Here is a 17068-nt window from a genome sequence, read left to right as displayed (position 1 = left end):
TACGTGCACATATTTTTCACACAGATGAAAACCAATTTCGGTTTCGTTTGACAGCTCGTTTGTTGCTCTATTCCGCTAGGTATATTAACTTTATGGGCTTAACTGATACGATTTCATACAAAGAATATTTAGACGTGACATGTCGCGTCGCTTCGCTGCCGCCTAGTGTCGCTTTAGTGCAGTCTCGGCTTAGGGGCATCTCTTAAAATGTTACAAAGCTTATACGTAACCAAAGGACCCAAGGTAGTGGCGAAAACACTATAGTCCTGAATTTTATCGCGAGAGAGATTGTTTGATTAAAAGTAATATTGATATTGTTATCGGTATCCCTTTTATTAATAATGTTAATCCTTTTATCTGAGAGCCATTGTTAATCTAATCGCATAGATTGTGTTTAGTTTGGTCGACAATGGCGTGCGGGGTCCATGTGTTGGTGTTGTTGTAAGTATTTAATTTATTGTTTGGCTTAATAGTAACGTCAAAAAACTGTGGCGAATAAATCACAAATATTTTTTAAATAAAATAAGCCAAAAAAATACCTATAACTCTTATTACGAATAGTAGGGATGTAGGTGGTTAAAATAGATATTGACATGACATTGTGATATTGGTAAAAGTTGTATTAGGTACGGTCGAACTTAAGTTCCATCCTAGAGGCCCAAATCCCATAAAAAAAAATTGTTTTATTTCTGAATAAATTTGAATAAAATATTTTCAGAACGTTGAACTACATGTTGCCTACCACCGGTTCGGGAACTAACCCGGCGAGAAGAACCGGCGTAAGAAACTCGCAGTATGTAATTTGACTGTCGCTTCGAACGTAGGCAGTTTCACTAGTGCGTACTTGTTAGTTGGTACACATATCGTCTTATGCGCAAGTATGAAGACAATATTCGACATATGAAAATTATGCTCCAAACTACGGCTCCAAAACTTGAACAATTACCATGGCAAATTTCATCAAAATCCGGTAAATCTCAACAAAAATTACATATAAAAGTTGTATAATATAAATGTAATATAAATATAAATGGAATAGGAAGGAAAAGTTAATGAAAGAAAAAAAAATTAAAACCGGGATTTTGTTCCAAACCTAGTATTATATTTGAGTATGGTGGAAAAGTTTCATTGAATAAACAGATGGGAGAAATCCCTACTTAAGACGAGAAAAGTATCCACCTCCTAGAAAAGAGAGACCTCTTTCTTTCCTAAATAGAAATACTTCTAAGTTCTATTTAAGATGAGATACATGACAGAGAGAAATAAATATCAAATACTCTGTTGAGATTAATACAGACGAAGCTTTTAGTGCTAAGTACCTACTTGTTTATGTTGCATGGTCCATGGATTTAGATAAGGGTATCAACGCACTTTTACAATAATGGTAATCCAGTAATTATTTTGAGTAGCTATTCAGTGTAACATATTTTTTCACTTTTCTCTTTATCAATATAGTATGCTGAGTACTGATTTTTAACCGACTTCCAAAAAGGAGGAGGTTATATGTTCGTATGTTTATATATATATTTTTTACCTCAAGAGTAACGAATTTTTATCCTATGATATGTAATACTTTTTCAGAGCAGGCACTGTGCTGGTGGCTGCATATCCACGGAATTATTTTACCTTGCTTGCTGAACCAGATGATCCCGTCTCTAGTAAGTTGAAAGATTTATAGTTCAAGTAGATAAGTATACGAAATTACAATAAATGACATTTGCTTAAATTATTTTACACAGTGCACACTTATTAATATCAAAAAGTCTTACTATGATCGGTTTTAACATGACATTAATGTAAAATATTTTGAGATTTCTCTGCAACCAATAATTATCTGCACGCATGTAATCTATATATTTTAGTGATTAATTATTTACTATTGAAAGTCATAAAGTAGTAAGTATATTATATTAATAAATAAATCAAATTTAATATTTAAAGGCATAAAGTAGAATATATAAATAAAAAAAATATTTCAGCGGTGCCGTTCGAGGGCAAGTTGAGTCGCGAGGCGGCGCTGTCGCGCGTGACCGCCCTGCGCGCCGCCATGGCCGCCAAGAACGTACACGCGTACATCGTACCCACGGCAGACGCGCATAACGTAAGTGTTATTGTTTCATAGACAGACAAGCCAACTACTCAAATACTCAAGTTAGGTCAAGAAGAAAAATAATAATAAAAAAAGATTAAGGGTGGGTTGCACCAACTTACTTGTAAATAACTTTAACCATAACAAAATGTCAAATGAACGGTCAAATCCCTAGTAAAAGTCCATAATGGACGCCATATTTGACGATAACCTTAACGGGGGCCGGCTTATAAATGTTAACATGTAACTACTGTTTTAATAAAATTAAGATTATTATACGTCTTATATCTCTCAGTCCCAGTACATAGCGCCGTGCGACGCTCGTCGGGAGTGGCTGTCGGGTCTGTCAGGGTCGGCAGGCACGGCGGTGGTGACGGGCACCGCGGCGCTCGTGTGGACCGACGCCAGATACTTCACGCAGTTCGACATGGAGGTCGATACTAGCGTGTGGACGTTAATGCGGCAAGGTATTGTCTGTTTATCATTATTAAAAATAAAGACGAAGTTCCAAAACCAAAATCAGTAGCCTTACCCCCGAAACTGATAAGATTTTGATTTACGAGTCTGATTAGTTCCAAATTGAGTAGCAGCACGATCGTGCGCTAGTATAGCTGTCAGGAGTGGGAAAAGCCGTTGAGGTCGAATTAGTTCCTAATTGAGCCGCAGCACGATCGTGCGCTAGTATAGCTGTCAGGAGTGGGAAAAGCCGTTGAGATCAAAATAGTTCCAAATTGAGCCGCAGTGCGATCGTGCGCTAGTATAGCTGACAGGAGTGGGAAAAGCCGTTGAGATCGAATTAGTTCCAAATTGAACCGCAGCACGATCGTGCGCTAGTATAGCTGACAGGAGTGGGAAAAACCGTTGAGATCAAATTAGTTCCAAATTGAGCCGCAGCACGATCATCCGCTAGTATAGGTGTCAGGAGTGGGGAAAGTCGTTGAGATCAAATTAGTTCCAAATTGAGCCGCAGCACGATCATCCGCTAATATAGGTGTCAGGAGTGGGGAAAGTCGTTGAGATCAAATTAGTTCCAAATTGAGCCGCAGCACGATCGTGCGCTAGTGTAGCTGTCAGGAGTGGGAAAAGCCGTTGAGATCGAAATAATTCTAAATTGAGCCGCAGTACGACTTTGCACTAGTATATATTATGTCGGAAGTAGCAAAAGTTGTTCAGATCGAGCTGATTCGATTCCCGATTCGATTCTGATTCTGTCGGGAGTAAGGCAGCTGAGCATTAGCTTAACTTGTAATCGAGTATAAAATTAAAAACTAATATTTTTAATATTATAATATAAAATAATGAAAATTTATTTGTCTTCAAACTTACTTAAAGCGTCTCCCAGACAGACGCGGCCTGCGGTGGCGGTGGCGGTGGCGGTCAGTTGGATGACTTGAGAGTTCTAGGAACGACACAGACACACGCGGCCACGTGGCCAAGTCATCCAACTGACCGCCACCGCCACCGCCGCCGCAGGCCGCGTCTGTCTGGGAGACGCTTAAGGTCTAGAAAGTGCGCACACTGCAGCAACAATACTTCACTTCCCATGGAACTGAAGTGCCGTTTCGCGTAGTTTCTCTGCTGTAACGTGTCGCGTCGCTGCAGCGTAGTCAGGCCTACGATTAAACCTTTAAGTTTAATAGAAGTGTCATGAAATGTGTTCAGGTACGGATGCGCCCATCGACAGCTGGCTGGCCACGAACCTGCCCGCCGACTCCGCCGTGGGGGTCGATCCCACTACCTACACCAGAACTGCCTGGATCGCTCTTGAGGTAAATATTTATTCAACGACACAATTTTATCTGGTTTTATATCTCGGCTAAATTATCTTGCCTTTTCCAACAACAAGGAACATATCATGCCCAGTTGACTTCAGTCAAAAAAGATAATGTAATAGTACGATATTGAAGTTAGAAAACTAGAAAGTTGATGGATTTCATCGCTAAGTCACGTGGTCAATATTTAAACTTAAAATTTAACACCGCGCCTTCCCCTTCTATTCTACCCAGTCACCTTTAAGTTTTGCGCGGCCTGCATAATGTTATTATTACCAGAACTCGCTGTCAGCGGTCGGAGTGCGGCTGGTTGCTGTGACGGACAACCTGGTGGACGAGGCGCGGCGCTCGCTGGACGACCCGCCGCCGCCGCGACCCAGCGAGCCCCTCATCACCCTGCAGCGGGACTTCAGCGGTATGACGTCACACTTGTGTATACATGTCGCAGAGCGGCCGGGGTGCGGCCTACAAAACGACAATGTTATATGTGATTTTGGCCATTCGCCATAACTGTCTTCACTCAAGTGTCTAAGAAATGTACTATTTTTTCTTTCAGGTAAAGCATCAAGCGACAAGATATCGGAGTTGATAGCTCAGATGAACGCCCGCGGCGCCTCCGCCCTCATACTCACCGCGCTTGACGACGTGGCTTGTGAGTACGACTAAATATTATCCTCTAAAACTGTACTGAACTTTAGTTAACTTTAGTAAGGCAGCCCCTAAACCTACAATAATATTGAACAATATTTTATTGACATTTTTTTGACATTAAGATTGAAAGGCGGGCGTTCAATATTAACTAGTCTAGACCGTCAATAATATTGCACAATAAAATTGATCGTCTAGGGGCCCGCTAGCATTGCCATCAGATCATCTTATATATTTTGTCGGATAGAAAAACACGATTTTTATTTTTCAGATACCCTAAACCTGCGCGGTTCGGATATCCCTTACAACCCGGTGTTCTTCGCATACCTCGTGATAAGAGCTGACTTGGTGAGTCCAATTAATACACCTAACCTATTGGTAGAGTAGACGCTCTGGATTTATGTATAGGCAGTATAGGCCTGGCCTATGGGCAGTGCCGTAAATAGGGCGGTGCCACCGGTGCCAAGGCACAGGGCGCCGACTCTGGGGGGCGCAAGAATGGCCAGACCAGGGAGGCCTGTACATATAGGCAACGCATTGCTCTGGGCACCTATATTTAAAAAAAAACAAGGGCGCAGTTATAGAAGCAGCGGCAGCGTCTCCTGTGGCGTCCTAGGAGGGGGCGGCAGCGTCCTAGGATTGCTTCAGAGTTCGTACATATGGACAGCAAAATTGAAGTGGTTATACTCATAAAAAATACAAAGAAGTACCAGCCCCGTAGTAAGTACTAATTGGAAGCGTTCATAATTTGATATCACTTTCTGAGAAATCTTAATTTTGTCCGTTACACGTTCTTCGTTTGTTTAGTTCCTATCTATGAAGAGACTCTTCCAACGTATCAAAATAGACTAAAGATGCTTCAGCCATGGGCGTACCGAGGGGGGGGCAGGGGGGGCAGCTGCCCCCCCCTGGATCATGTTGACGTTCCTACTAAGTATATTATCTAGTACTTTTATCTATAAAAATTAAAAATTAAGAACGAATTTTTGCCATTTGTTTGCAATACAATATTTTTACAACCAAAAATTATAAATTTTTTATTCTTTATAAACACCTAGCTTATGAAAAATCAGATTTGCCCCCCCCTGGCCAAGAACCTGGGTGATATGCCCCCCCCTGGCACCAGAACCTGGGTAATTTGCCCCCCCCTGGCCCAGAACCTGGGTACGCCCATGGCTTCAGCTATATGTGTAAATATTTCTATAACTTAGGCGTAAGATTATACCTATTTATGCATAATATAATATTATATTATACGCACTTTTAGCCCGGCTGAATTTCCGATCAGAAAAATTCGGACGCCCCGCCCCGCTCATACATTTTAACACGTCAGAATTTTGATAGTAGGCGGGGTCTACAACAAAATGTATGAACAGAGTGCATTCCGGCGGGTGTCCGATTTTTTCTGATCAGAAATTTCGGATAATGTGCAGCCGGGCTTAAATTCTATGTAAGTGTAGTGACCTCAGTCACTTTTTATACTATCGTAACAAAATTCATTTTATTTTGTCAAAATTTATAGTTCATAAATTTACATTTAAATAAGTTTTTACATATTTTATATTTACAGTTATATTTACAAAGATAGTTTTTACATATTTACAAAAGTTGATTTTATATTTACGTATAATACGTATTTTATTTTCGCCTATTCTCTCTCGCTTGGCTGTGTAGCTCCTTCTAGTAATAGAAAGGGTGGACTGTACTTTCTCCTCTCTTCAAAAGTAATCTTAGTTGACTACGGGCTACGGCAGAATATTCTTTATCGCATTGGCAATATCGAAACTACCAAAGACCTATACCTACAACTACAGATTTCTTCGTAACTTTACGAATTCGACTCGGCTAGGCCGGCTGGTAATTTTTGTCTATCTCTGCAGACGTCGAACAACGTGATCCTTTTCTGGGGCGACGGTCAGCTGCCGGCCAACATCGTGCAGTTCCTGGCCTCCGAGCTGACCACCGTCGACGCCAGACCATACGCAGACATATACACCTATCTGGCCAGTTTGAGTGTGAGTATACAGTAAAAAAAAATGGTTGTCTGTAAAGTCGGTTTACGGACGGTAGTTTTACGTGACCACTACGAATTGAGCCGAACGAGAGAGACGCATGATCGGCTCGAGCGATCGGCTCAATTCGTAGTGCCGCGCTCTCGCTTGTAGAACGCGACAATGAGCGTAACGTCACTAACGGTGACACTAACTAACAATGACGTCATCTTTTTCGTGCATCAAGGCTGCAGCCCGTAGTATCGAGTTTTTAGACTGTCACGTCTATCCAAGCAAAAATGTTGAACACAATATATTTTACACTTAATTATTATGAATCACTTACATCAACGAATGCTACTCTATCACGAAACATTTTTAAATGGATGTAAGAATGACGTTTTGTGAAGAAGTTTTTAGGCTCCCGATTACTATGACATTTCATTTAAAATGTTGATCTCTACTTGAACGTTTAATCTCTACTACAACTAAAAGTACCTATACATTACCGTTAAAGATTAAAGTCATCACACACTAGCCGATTGTACAGATATATTGCCAGGATAAAGTTCCTATAATATGCGCAGTGCCGGTTTTGGCACTACCAGTGCCCTAGGCGAGATTTCTTCGGCACCAGTGCTGGTAGTGTGTGGGGGATTGCGGCGCCCCTTTTTGTTTGCCTTCGGCGTCCCTTTTTATCCGGCGCCCTAGGAAGTCGCCCAGCGTCGCCCCCCTAGCCCCGCTACTGAATATTGTTTAAGCTACATCTATGTTTCAGACGGACCTACCGACCGGCAGCACGATGTGGTTGTCTCTTGATGGCAGCCACGCCGTATACGTCGCCGCCGAGACCGTAAGTGGCGTTTTGTTTGATTTTTTTCTGTCGCGATCGCTTGCAACTAGGATCGGAAAGTCACCTTACGGGGCGCCTAGACGATCAATTTTACTGTGCAATATTATTGAACAATTTATTTGACAATAACATTGAAAGGCGGGCAATTCAATATTTACCATGAAAAGCGTTCAATATCAACCATAGACGGTCAATAATATTGCACAATACATGATATTGCACAGTAAAATTGATCGTCTAGTCACCCGTTTAGATGTGTTGTAGCGACGCGACACGACACGACAAAAAAAATTACTCGTATGTGAATAATATAGTCGAGTTGACTGTGGAGAAGTGATATTGAATGTTTTGCAGAACAGCGCTGTGACAACCCTGAGTACAGTGTCGCCGGTCGCGCTCATGAAGTGCATCAAGAACGAAGTTGAACTGAAAGTAAGATTTTTTTTAAATTATTTGTTTGACTAAAGGTGATCGCACATTTATTAGCACGCAAGCGCCGAACGCGCCGCATTTTAGAATTCGTTGTATAGAATGATGTGAAACAGTTCGTTTTCGTTGTATGGAATGTTTTTGACCTGGGAGAGCCATGCTCGGCACGAATGGGCCGGCTCGACGGAGAAATACCACAGGCTCACAGAAAACCGGTGTGAAACAGCGCTTGTGCCGAGTGAGTGAGTTTACCGGAGGCCCAATCCCCTACCCTTTTCCCTTCTCTACCCTCCTCTATTATCCTATTCCCTCTTAAAAGGCCGGGAACGCACCTGCAGCTCTTCTGATGTTGCGAGAGTCCATGGGCGACGGAAGTTGCTTTCCATCACGTGACCCGTTAGCTCGTTTGCCCCTTTATTTCATAAAAAAAAACCTCGCACGTTCGTCCGCTGCACTCTGCGATGCGTTCGACGCGTACGGCGCGTAAGGTGCTGACAATTTTTTATTTATTTATTTTATTTATTTATTTATTTAACTCAGGCATCCTGGCCCATATTATAAATACCTTATAGACTAACATACATACAATTATACTAAAAACTAACACTAACACTAAAACACTAAACACGTATTGTCTGCGACGTGGGGCGCGACGTGTTCGGAAGTCGTCCTCGGAACCTCCTGTAGACGACTCCAATCGGCCAGAACTCCTCCTTCTCGAAGGTGGGTAGATGGTGCGTCGGGACTCTCACCACAAAGGAACTAAAATTCACTTTGTGGCGGGACTCCAAGCGCTCGACCCTCAAGACGAAGTGGGTCTTGCTCCTGATGTAGTCCACGACCTGCTCGACCGTCGTGGACCAGTGCAGCCTGGACACGTACAGCGGCGTCGCGGGAGTCTCACGCCGCAACAGCTGCTCGGGTCTTTCAGGTGCGGTGCCGCGATGGCTGCGGACGACGGGTTTCTTCTTCTTCCTCTCCACTCTTATAAACCCGTCATCATCGCACTTTCGGTCCTTTTCGGAGGGAGGACAATCCTTTGCAGGGGCCTCCTTTTGCCCTTTGTTTTTGGAACGCGGGGCAGGAGGCGGGGGGCAAGCGGCGACACTTGCGTAGTTCGGCCGCGGCTCCGTTGCAGGCGGGGCGCGGGCGGCGGGGGCAGCGGCGGCGGCGGCGATGACGTGCTCGGGCGTTGACCCGTCTGAAAGTGCTGACGGGCTGAACGTGATCGCCTGCGCACCACGTCGGCGAGTGACAAACAAGGCATCAGGTGACCTACATATTGAATTACCACTCTTTAATTGTGATAATTCATTACGCGTAGATCGCTGATCGTAGACTCCGATGCCTGCAGTCTACCTCGAACTTCGACCAACTCTTCTTTCAGGAATCTGATGTCCGTTAAGAGGGTGACGACGTCGACGTGGTCCAGCGTCACGGGCGGCAGCTTGTGTAGTTTTTTCACCACAAAAGCCGGCACCTCATCCGGATCCGTCTGCTTCAGCAATGATATTATATCCTGCACGCTTCTTTCTGTTCCATCCCTCCGTCGCGATGGCATATTCGCGCGCTCTGGCCGAGCGTCTCGTAGAGCAAATGCTTCCCCTGGCAAATCTCCTCGCTGGTGAAGGAGGACTTGCAGATCTGCATTATGCTAACCTCGTCCATTGTGTCGATGGCGTGCTGGATAAACGCCAGCAACTCATTCGCCACGAGCGCCATGGTGACGTGCAGCGGCAATCAGCCGCGCGATTCGCGAAAATAATATTAATTAATAATTAATAATATTTGCTGCGTGTGCATAACGTGGAGCGCGACCGTCCGCTGGCTCGACACATTACACCACGATCAGCTTAAGATGGCTTTCGAAGCGAGTGTAATCTATACTTTAAAGCGACACTGCCACATCACTGACGCTGTGCAACGTATTAAAGCGACAAATCAACAAAATATAGCTGCAGTCCTATAATGACTTTATACTCTCGCCTCGTAATCCTACCTACTCGTCAGCACCTTGCGTATTCTCTAGCTTCACTTTGTTGCAAACTATATGGATAAAGCGACATCTATCGGGAATACGAGTAAATAAAAGATGCTAATCGGACCTCTGTACCAGGGTTTCCGTAACGCGCACATCAAGGACGGTCTGGCAGTAGTACGGTTCCTGCGGTGGGTGCACGCGCAGGTCGACGCCGGCGTCGCCGTCACCGAGATCGACGTCGTCAACAAGCTGGACGAGCTGAGAGGGTCAGTATAGTGTGTGCTAACTGCTAATATTGCATTCTCTAGTTTCGATTACGAAGATTTTGAGCGTTTCGATCGTTTTTAACGTCAAATGGAACGCGGGGGTGATGGAATAGCGTTGCGTCGTCGGGCGCATTGTTTTGACACAACGAGTAACGACTGATGACGGACAGTATGGTGTTGTCAGAGTAGACAGAACTAAGGAGTACCTCGACTTCAAACAACGGGCGAATATACGAGAGTTGGGCGCGACTGTCACTTTCAACATGTTTCAGAATATTAGTAACGCATTAGTACTGTGCGCGGCGGCCGATATGACCATGATATTATGACATACTGCGTCAAGCGTATTTTCGAGATCTCTTCTGACATTGGCAACTCACCGAGGCGGCCATTTTTAAAAGAAGAAGAAGAGTCGGCCTACTCGTTAGTTCTGTTTTACTGTTGTATTGTCGTTTCCGACGACGCAACTCACAGGAGCAGTGTTGCCACTTGCCTCGCGGCCATTTGCCCTCTAAGGGCGTTATCATGCTAGGGCATGGTGAGCGGCTTCAAGGCGGGATGGGCACGCATGACGCAGCGAATACGTCACGGCATTTGCAAACTCGATGCAAACACGCGATTTTAAAAACGTCACGTATTCGCCACGTATCCACGTCGTCTTCTGCGCGCAGCCAGGGCGTGTTCGCAAATCGCAACGTAGGTATGCCTGCTTCATCCTAAATTCGCTCGCCAATCGCTAGTATGATAACGTTAAAATTCGTACTTAGTACTTACTTAAATGACATACAAAATGTTTTATAATATTACATTGTGTTTTTGAAATGATTCCAGTGAGGAGCTAGACTACTTCGGTCCGTCATTCTCGACGATAGCGGGCGCGGGTGAGAACGGAGCCGTCATACACTACAAGCCGTCGCCGGAGGGCGAGCAGCGCGTCATCACGAAGGACGACATGCTGCTTGTGGACTCGGGAGGACAGTACCGGTGCGGTAGCACTAATTTGCAGCTAGTTCAATCAATTCTTCTTATAATAGACGAGCTTTTGCCCGCGGCTTCGCTCGCGTTAAGAAGTATTATTGTATACAAACTTTCATTCCCTATTTTAACCCCTTTGAGGTGGAATTGATCAAAATCCTTTCTTAGCGGAAGCCTACGTCATAATATCTACCTGCATGCCAAATTTCAGCCCGATCCGTCCAGTGGTTTGGGCTGTGCGTTGATAGATCACCATGTCAGTCAGTCACCTTTGAGTTTTATATATTATGTCGTAGGATGATTTGATAAATCCGTGTTTTCGCGAAATCCCTAGAATTTTCGCGAAAATTCGATTTATCAAATCATCCTACGACATATATATATATAGAAAAGCGACGCGACATGTTTTTAAAACATATCGCGTCGCTTTTCACGTAACACATAATATTGCTCTGTTACCGTTTACGTTGCGACGCTACACACTGCCGAAACGCAGTTCCGAAAGCTCTATATGTCATAATTGGCGCATACTTTACGAAAAATGCTTTCGTGTTGCAAGTCAAGCCCATGCTCTTATAGCCCATGGACGACTGGTGTTGGCATTAAGTGCCATAACTATACAGATTAGGTAGCATCTTAATATCCAAGTAACTTACATACATTCCAGGGACGGCACGACGGACATAACACGCACACGTCACATGAGCTCCTCCCCCACCGACAAGCAGCGGCTTGCCTTCACCCGCGTGCTGCAGGGACAGATACTGCTGGGCACCGCTGTCTTCCCCCGCGGCATCATGGTGAGGGTTATATTGAACTAGTAACGCCCACCGACGAAATTAGTTTGTCGCGCAGGAACTGTACATTTTTCAGGGACAAAAAAAATTATATGTCCTTTGCCGGAACTGCGGAACATTAAGTATCTGCATCAGCATAATCGGTGCATCGGTATAGAGCAGAGCCCCCCCCCTGGATCATGTTGACGTCCGTACTAAGTATATTTAGTAATTTTATCTATAAAAATTAAAATTAGAAAACGAATTTTTGCCATTTGTTTGCAATAAAATATTTTTACAACTAAAAATTATTATTCTTTATAAACACCATGCTTATGAAAAATATGATTTGCCCCCCCCCCTGGCCCAGAAACTGGGTAATTTCCCCATTCCCCCCCCCCCCCGGCACTAGAACCTGGGTAATTTGCCCCCCCCTGGCTCAGAACCTGGGTACGCCCATATTCGCCCACGTTGAGAACCTATGGTTTAGAGGTAACAGACAAAACTCATTATAAAGAATGTCAACCTAGAAGGAGCTCTGTCTTTGCCTTTTCAAAATCACTGAACCTTTGATAAACCGGCGCTATTGCTTATTGTAGTCGTATGACCAACAGTCACCGCTCTTATATTTCCAGGGCAACGTTCTAGAGACCCTCGCTCGGAAGGCGCTATGGGACGTGGGGCTGAACTACGGTCACGGCACGGGGCACGGCGTGGGCCACTTCCTCAACGTGCACGAGGGACCGTCCTGGATACTGAGCTCGCCCATCGCCACTGACCCCGGCATCTCCGCTGGGATGATCTTCAGTGACGGTGAGAGAGAGATAGAAAAAGAGGATTATATTATAATAACTGCTAGTTCATCGCCATTCGACGACACCATGATAAATAGGCATAAGTATGCAATATTCTCTCTGAAATATTAGAATACGTTTATTAGCGCTGATTTTCAGCAGTGCTAACAGATTATGCTGAATAAAATATCCAAAAGGGCTCACAAAGAACCCATCATTAAACCTGGTAGAGATTAAAATGACAACTGATGCACTAATTTCCTTGTATCTAGCAAAAAACATTGAAACGGGCACTTGTCTCGTTTCGAAAATATGGACTGACGTGTTTCGGTATCTCAAAAACAGTGGCTCATTGAGATACCGAATCAGCGTCAGTGTCAGTCAACACTCAACGCTAAGGTTGGGTTGCACCAGAGGCGTGGTTAAAGTTAAAGTTATTTTTATAGTTAAATATGGCGTCCTTGAACTTTAACCTTAACTTTAACCGGAGAAATTTACGTATGAGCCGAGGTAAGGACGCCATATTTAACTTTAACCAAAGATTTGACATTTTGCAATGTAGTTAAAGTTAGTTGGTGCAACCCAGTCTGTGCAGCGTCTCGTTTCGGTGTTAACTGACGATGGTTGGTGACCGTTTCAGAGCCCGGGTACTACGAGGTAGGCGAATACGGCATCAGACACGAGGACCTCGTCGAAGTCATCGAGATGAACAACGACGCAGATCACATTTATGTAAGCACAATTTATTGTAGAATGGATGGATGGAATTTTTAAACTATACCGATTACCATGAGGAAACAAAGAGTTGCAGGAAAATTACCCGTTGTAAAATTTTACAAAACATACTAGACAAGCAATATATTATAAAAGGCCATAATAATAAGGTGTTTAATTTATATTTCGTCAGGCTGAAGGTTTAGTTGGTGATTTCGATGGCGTGGGTGCGCTGGGCTTCTACACAATATCGCTGGCGCCCCACCAGACCGCCTGCTTGGATGTCAACTTACTCAATGACCATGAGGTAAAGATATTTTGACTGCTTTTGTTAAAACAAAATGAGCAACCTCGTTGGCTTATTGGTAAGTGTGTTGCTTTGCCAGTTTCCCGCCAGGGAGCAAAAAATAGAGGTAATAAAGTATTAAAATATACTTTTAAGCAGTTCACTACCCATACCTTTCAGTTCTATGAATTTTTTATTTCAACTCTTGCACAACATGCAGCTTATATTCAAATGAATTAAAATAATTTGAGTCTTGACTGTTTTACAGTTAAAATACATAAACGACTACCACGCAAGGGTGCTGGCTACACTTGGACCAATACTATTGGAGAGGAATCTGACGGAAGACTACAACTGGTTGCAGCAGGAATGCTCACCGATATACCGCAGTTCCGCTGCCTTCTTCACTTTGTCACCTCTGATACTATTACTGAGCATCTTTACTCTATGGTTTAGAGCATAAATAAAATATATAAACATGTTTATTAAATATTTTTTTGTAGTATTGCCTGTACTCACTTAATATTTAATATTATTATTGGAATAAAAACTATCAACAATTTAATAAAATTCCTGTCCTTTTTATCCTATATTTTTTTCCTGGACCATCTTATGACCATTCTACAATATTATTCGTAAAAAGTTCTAATTATGTACTTAACTATAACATTCGAGGAGCTGGCAAACAAAACCAGATTAGTCCGCAAGAAAATTTTTTACAGTGGTTAAAAACGATTTTGTTTGAAAATGAACTTTTTAAAGTTTTTTTAACCGGATTTGATTGAAATAATTAACAGGAATTGACTCAGATGGGTCAAGAGAAGACGATTCGTAAAAAAATATACTTTTGTACTCTGATGAACTTGTCCGGTTTTGTTCCCCAGCTCCTCACTTTAGATATGCACAGATTTTGCATACAATGTTAATGTTTACATTGTAAGGTTCGACCTATTAAACTAACAAGGAAACTTTAAGGAAAAAGTTTTTATGCAAACCACTAATTTTCATTCCTTGATCGTAGGAATTATAGACACAATAGATTTGCGGCGATTGTTATGCGGCCGCCGGTGATCACTTGGGGCTGTGGGCACTTAAATTCAACAGGCGGCAAGTGACTCTATAAATTGAGAAACTCATATGCATATGGCAGGTTTACAAAATTTTGGCAGGTTACGACCACCCTAGCATGTGTATCATGAGCAACATTTACTTTTCAAATCCGAACAAACAATGTGCGTCCATCATCTGCCTATAAATACTTGTACTATTATCAATTATGTGCTATAAATCAATTTATCTGATAGTAAACAGTATTTAGGTATTAACGGAAAACAACTGATAAGTTAATACACTTTTACTTAAACCAACAGTTATACATTCTAAATGATTTCCTATGATTGTGGTAGGTAGCTTAGACCTTATCGCGGTAGTTCTTGATGTGCAGCACCACCCAGGCGGGAACAGTGATCCAACCGATGAACATAGTGCTGGCGAGGAAGATCATCTCCTGGAATATTAATAAAGTTTGTTTTATTTTTTAATCTATGTACATATTTAATTTTAAGTAATATAGACTGTTTAAACCCTCAATCGTGGATTCCTAGAAATCTATTGTTTTCGCGATCGAACTCGACCGCTTGGGAGTTGAAGCATTAATTTCAAACAGCAGGCCATTTTAAAACTTTTCTTATGTAGAAAAATTATAATAAAATATTTAAGATTAATAAATATTTATCAATATATTAACCTAAATTAAATTTAAAAACAGATTGTTTTTTGGATAGGTACAATTGATATATTTACAGATAACTCATAAGATAAGAACAACAATATTCACACGAAACTGGACAACTTTTCATAAAAATGGTTAAATTTTATTGCACTTCATAGCGCCCATAATCTAGTAGCCCCAGTGGTTAAAAGGTAGGTAGCTTAGAAGTTAAGTAGCCGTAACTTTTGCCCCTTTTTTATGCGTAAGGTTCGAAATCAATATCAACTATTTAACCTATAATGTTACGAAAATTACGTAATTTTGTTGCATGAAAAATTAATGATGTGTTTATGTGTTAAACTTTTTAACTTAATAATAATTTAGAAAACATATTTCCAATGCATTTTACGAAGTACTAATAGAGTTAATCACAAGGAAAATAGTAAAACATGGAAAAAATACTTACGCCTTTAGACACTTTGTTTCTTGGTGGAATTGCAACACCACTCATATTTCTCTGCTGTACATTTTTAACAATTTGGGTGTTGGCCCTGAGTAAATTCCTGACTGCGAACATTTTGAATTTGGTTTAAATCTGGATGGTTTTCCCAAAAATTGCAAGAAATGCAATGAGATTTTCACTATCTTGAAATTTGACAGTTGACAACTAAAGTGTCATTTTTTTTCTTATTATGGCACTTCGGCTATTATATAACCATGGTCAGTGTCAAGTAAATGGCTGGAAAACAATATTGTTATATTATTATACAATTTTCAGCATCGTTTCTCTATATCGTCAGGTCCAAAGTCTAGTCAAAGTCGAAGTAAAAAGTCAATACAGTCAAGGAGTCAAGTCGGCCGATTCAGTAAAGTCGTAGACGCTTTACTAAAACTTTCGATGGAGTTTTGGAGGGAACACAAAATAGCTCGTTTTTGTATACTGCATCACTTTCCTACACATCTTGTGCATGATAACGAATATCTAATGGTTAATATCCTACCAATATTACGCATTAAAAACCCAGTTAACACAATTTCAGGAAAATAATACAAAAACACAACATCACTCTTTCACATTCCCGGCAAAACTCCTTCCCATTTTTTTTCTTTTCTTCAATCCTCGTAAAAGCTATGACTATTTATTTTATTGCCAAAGGAAAAAATTAGTGGCTCTGGACTTTGGAGACTGGTCACCTGGTGGCTTTCCGATCCTCGCTGCACGCGACTGTGAACCAAAAAAACATTAAATGAATTGCCTACGAACTCACCCAATAAATAGATCTAGCTAGGAATCATTTTCAGAAAATGTCTTTTTATTCGTGTTTTATCGATAATCGATAAACTGTAAAATATGACTCTTCCTGTCATCTATTGGCGAATAATAATACTATTTTGTGAGCAACTAATTATTTTAACGACCAGCAGATGGCGTTATTAAGTAACACGAAGTCAATGAGTGTTTCCTATACCGAGCAAAACTCGGTCATCCAGGTACTTAGATTCATATGCAAGAAAACTTTTAGTTTTTATAAAATGACGAAAGTCTGGCTGTTTCTGGCTCTTTGGTTATTATCACCTCTCGTAGTAGGCGTATTCAGAGCTGAGTTCTATGGCAGGTTTATTTAGAAATTTATTTAAACACAGAAAACGGTAAAAACCTGTTTTCACGAAAAACCGTATGAAACCGTAGATGGCCAATTTTGAAACCTATAGGATAAGTATACATTTAACTTTAACCGGAGAAATTGACAGATGACAACTGGTCCAACAAGGTTATAAATGA

General features: G+C 41.9%; 1 protein-coding gene across 1 annotated transcript; it reads left to right on the top strand.

Annotated features, from left to right (window-relative positions):
• Positions 1-409: 409 nt before the first annotated feature.
• LOC121736443 (xaa-Pro aminopeptidase ApepP-like) lies at positions 410-14057 on the top strand. The gene is made up of 18 exons (XM_042127635.1): positions 410-441; positions 1582-1658; positions 1980-2101; positions 2385-2556; positions 3752-3858; positions 4141-4276; positions 4418-4513; positions 4781-4857; positions 6390-6524; positions 7279-7353; positions 7708-7785; positions 9899-10029; positions 10861-11013; positions 11672-11804; positions 12416-12593; positions 13215-13306; positions 13482-13595; positions 13843-14057. The coding sequence occupies exons 1-18, from the start codon at positions 410-412 to the stop codon at positions 14035-14037; spliced, it is 2103 nt and encodes a 700-aa protein (XP_041983569.1). The 3' UTR covers positions 14038-14057.
• Positions 14058-17068: the final 3011 nt, after the last annotated feature.

The sequence above is a fragment of the Aricia agestis genome, chromosome 19, assembly GCF_905147365.1.
Source record: "Aricia agestis chromosome 19, ilAriAges1.1, whole genome shotgun sequence".
Classification (NCBI taxonomy): domain Eukaryota; kingdom Metazoa; phylum Arthropoda; class Insecta; order Lepidoptera; family Lycaenidae; genus Aricia; species Aricia agestis.
Note: the sequence above shows the minus strand (reverse complement) of the source record. Positions and strands in the feature narration are given on the sequence as shown.

Excerpts from the sequence above, each read along its gene's own strand:
- LOC121736443 (XM_042127635.1), top strand. The coding sequence starts at position 410 with ATGGCGTGCGGGGTCCATGTGTTGGTGTTGTT. Across the intron at positions 442-1,581 it reads GTCCATGTGTTGGTGTTGTT|AGCAGGCACTGTGCTGGTGG; the intron begins GTAAGTATTTAA and ends ATACTTTTTCAG. Across the intron at positions 13,307-13,481 it reads ACGACGCAGATCACATTTAT|GCTGAAGGTTTAGTTGGTGA; the intron begins GTAAGCACAATT and ends ATATTTCGTCAG.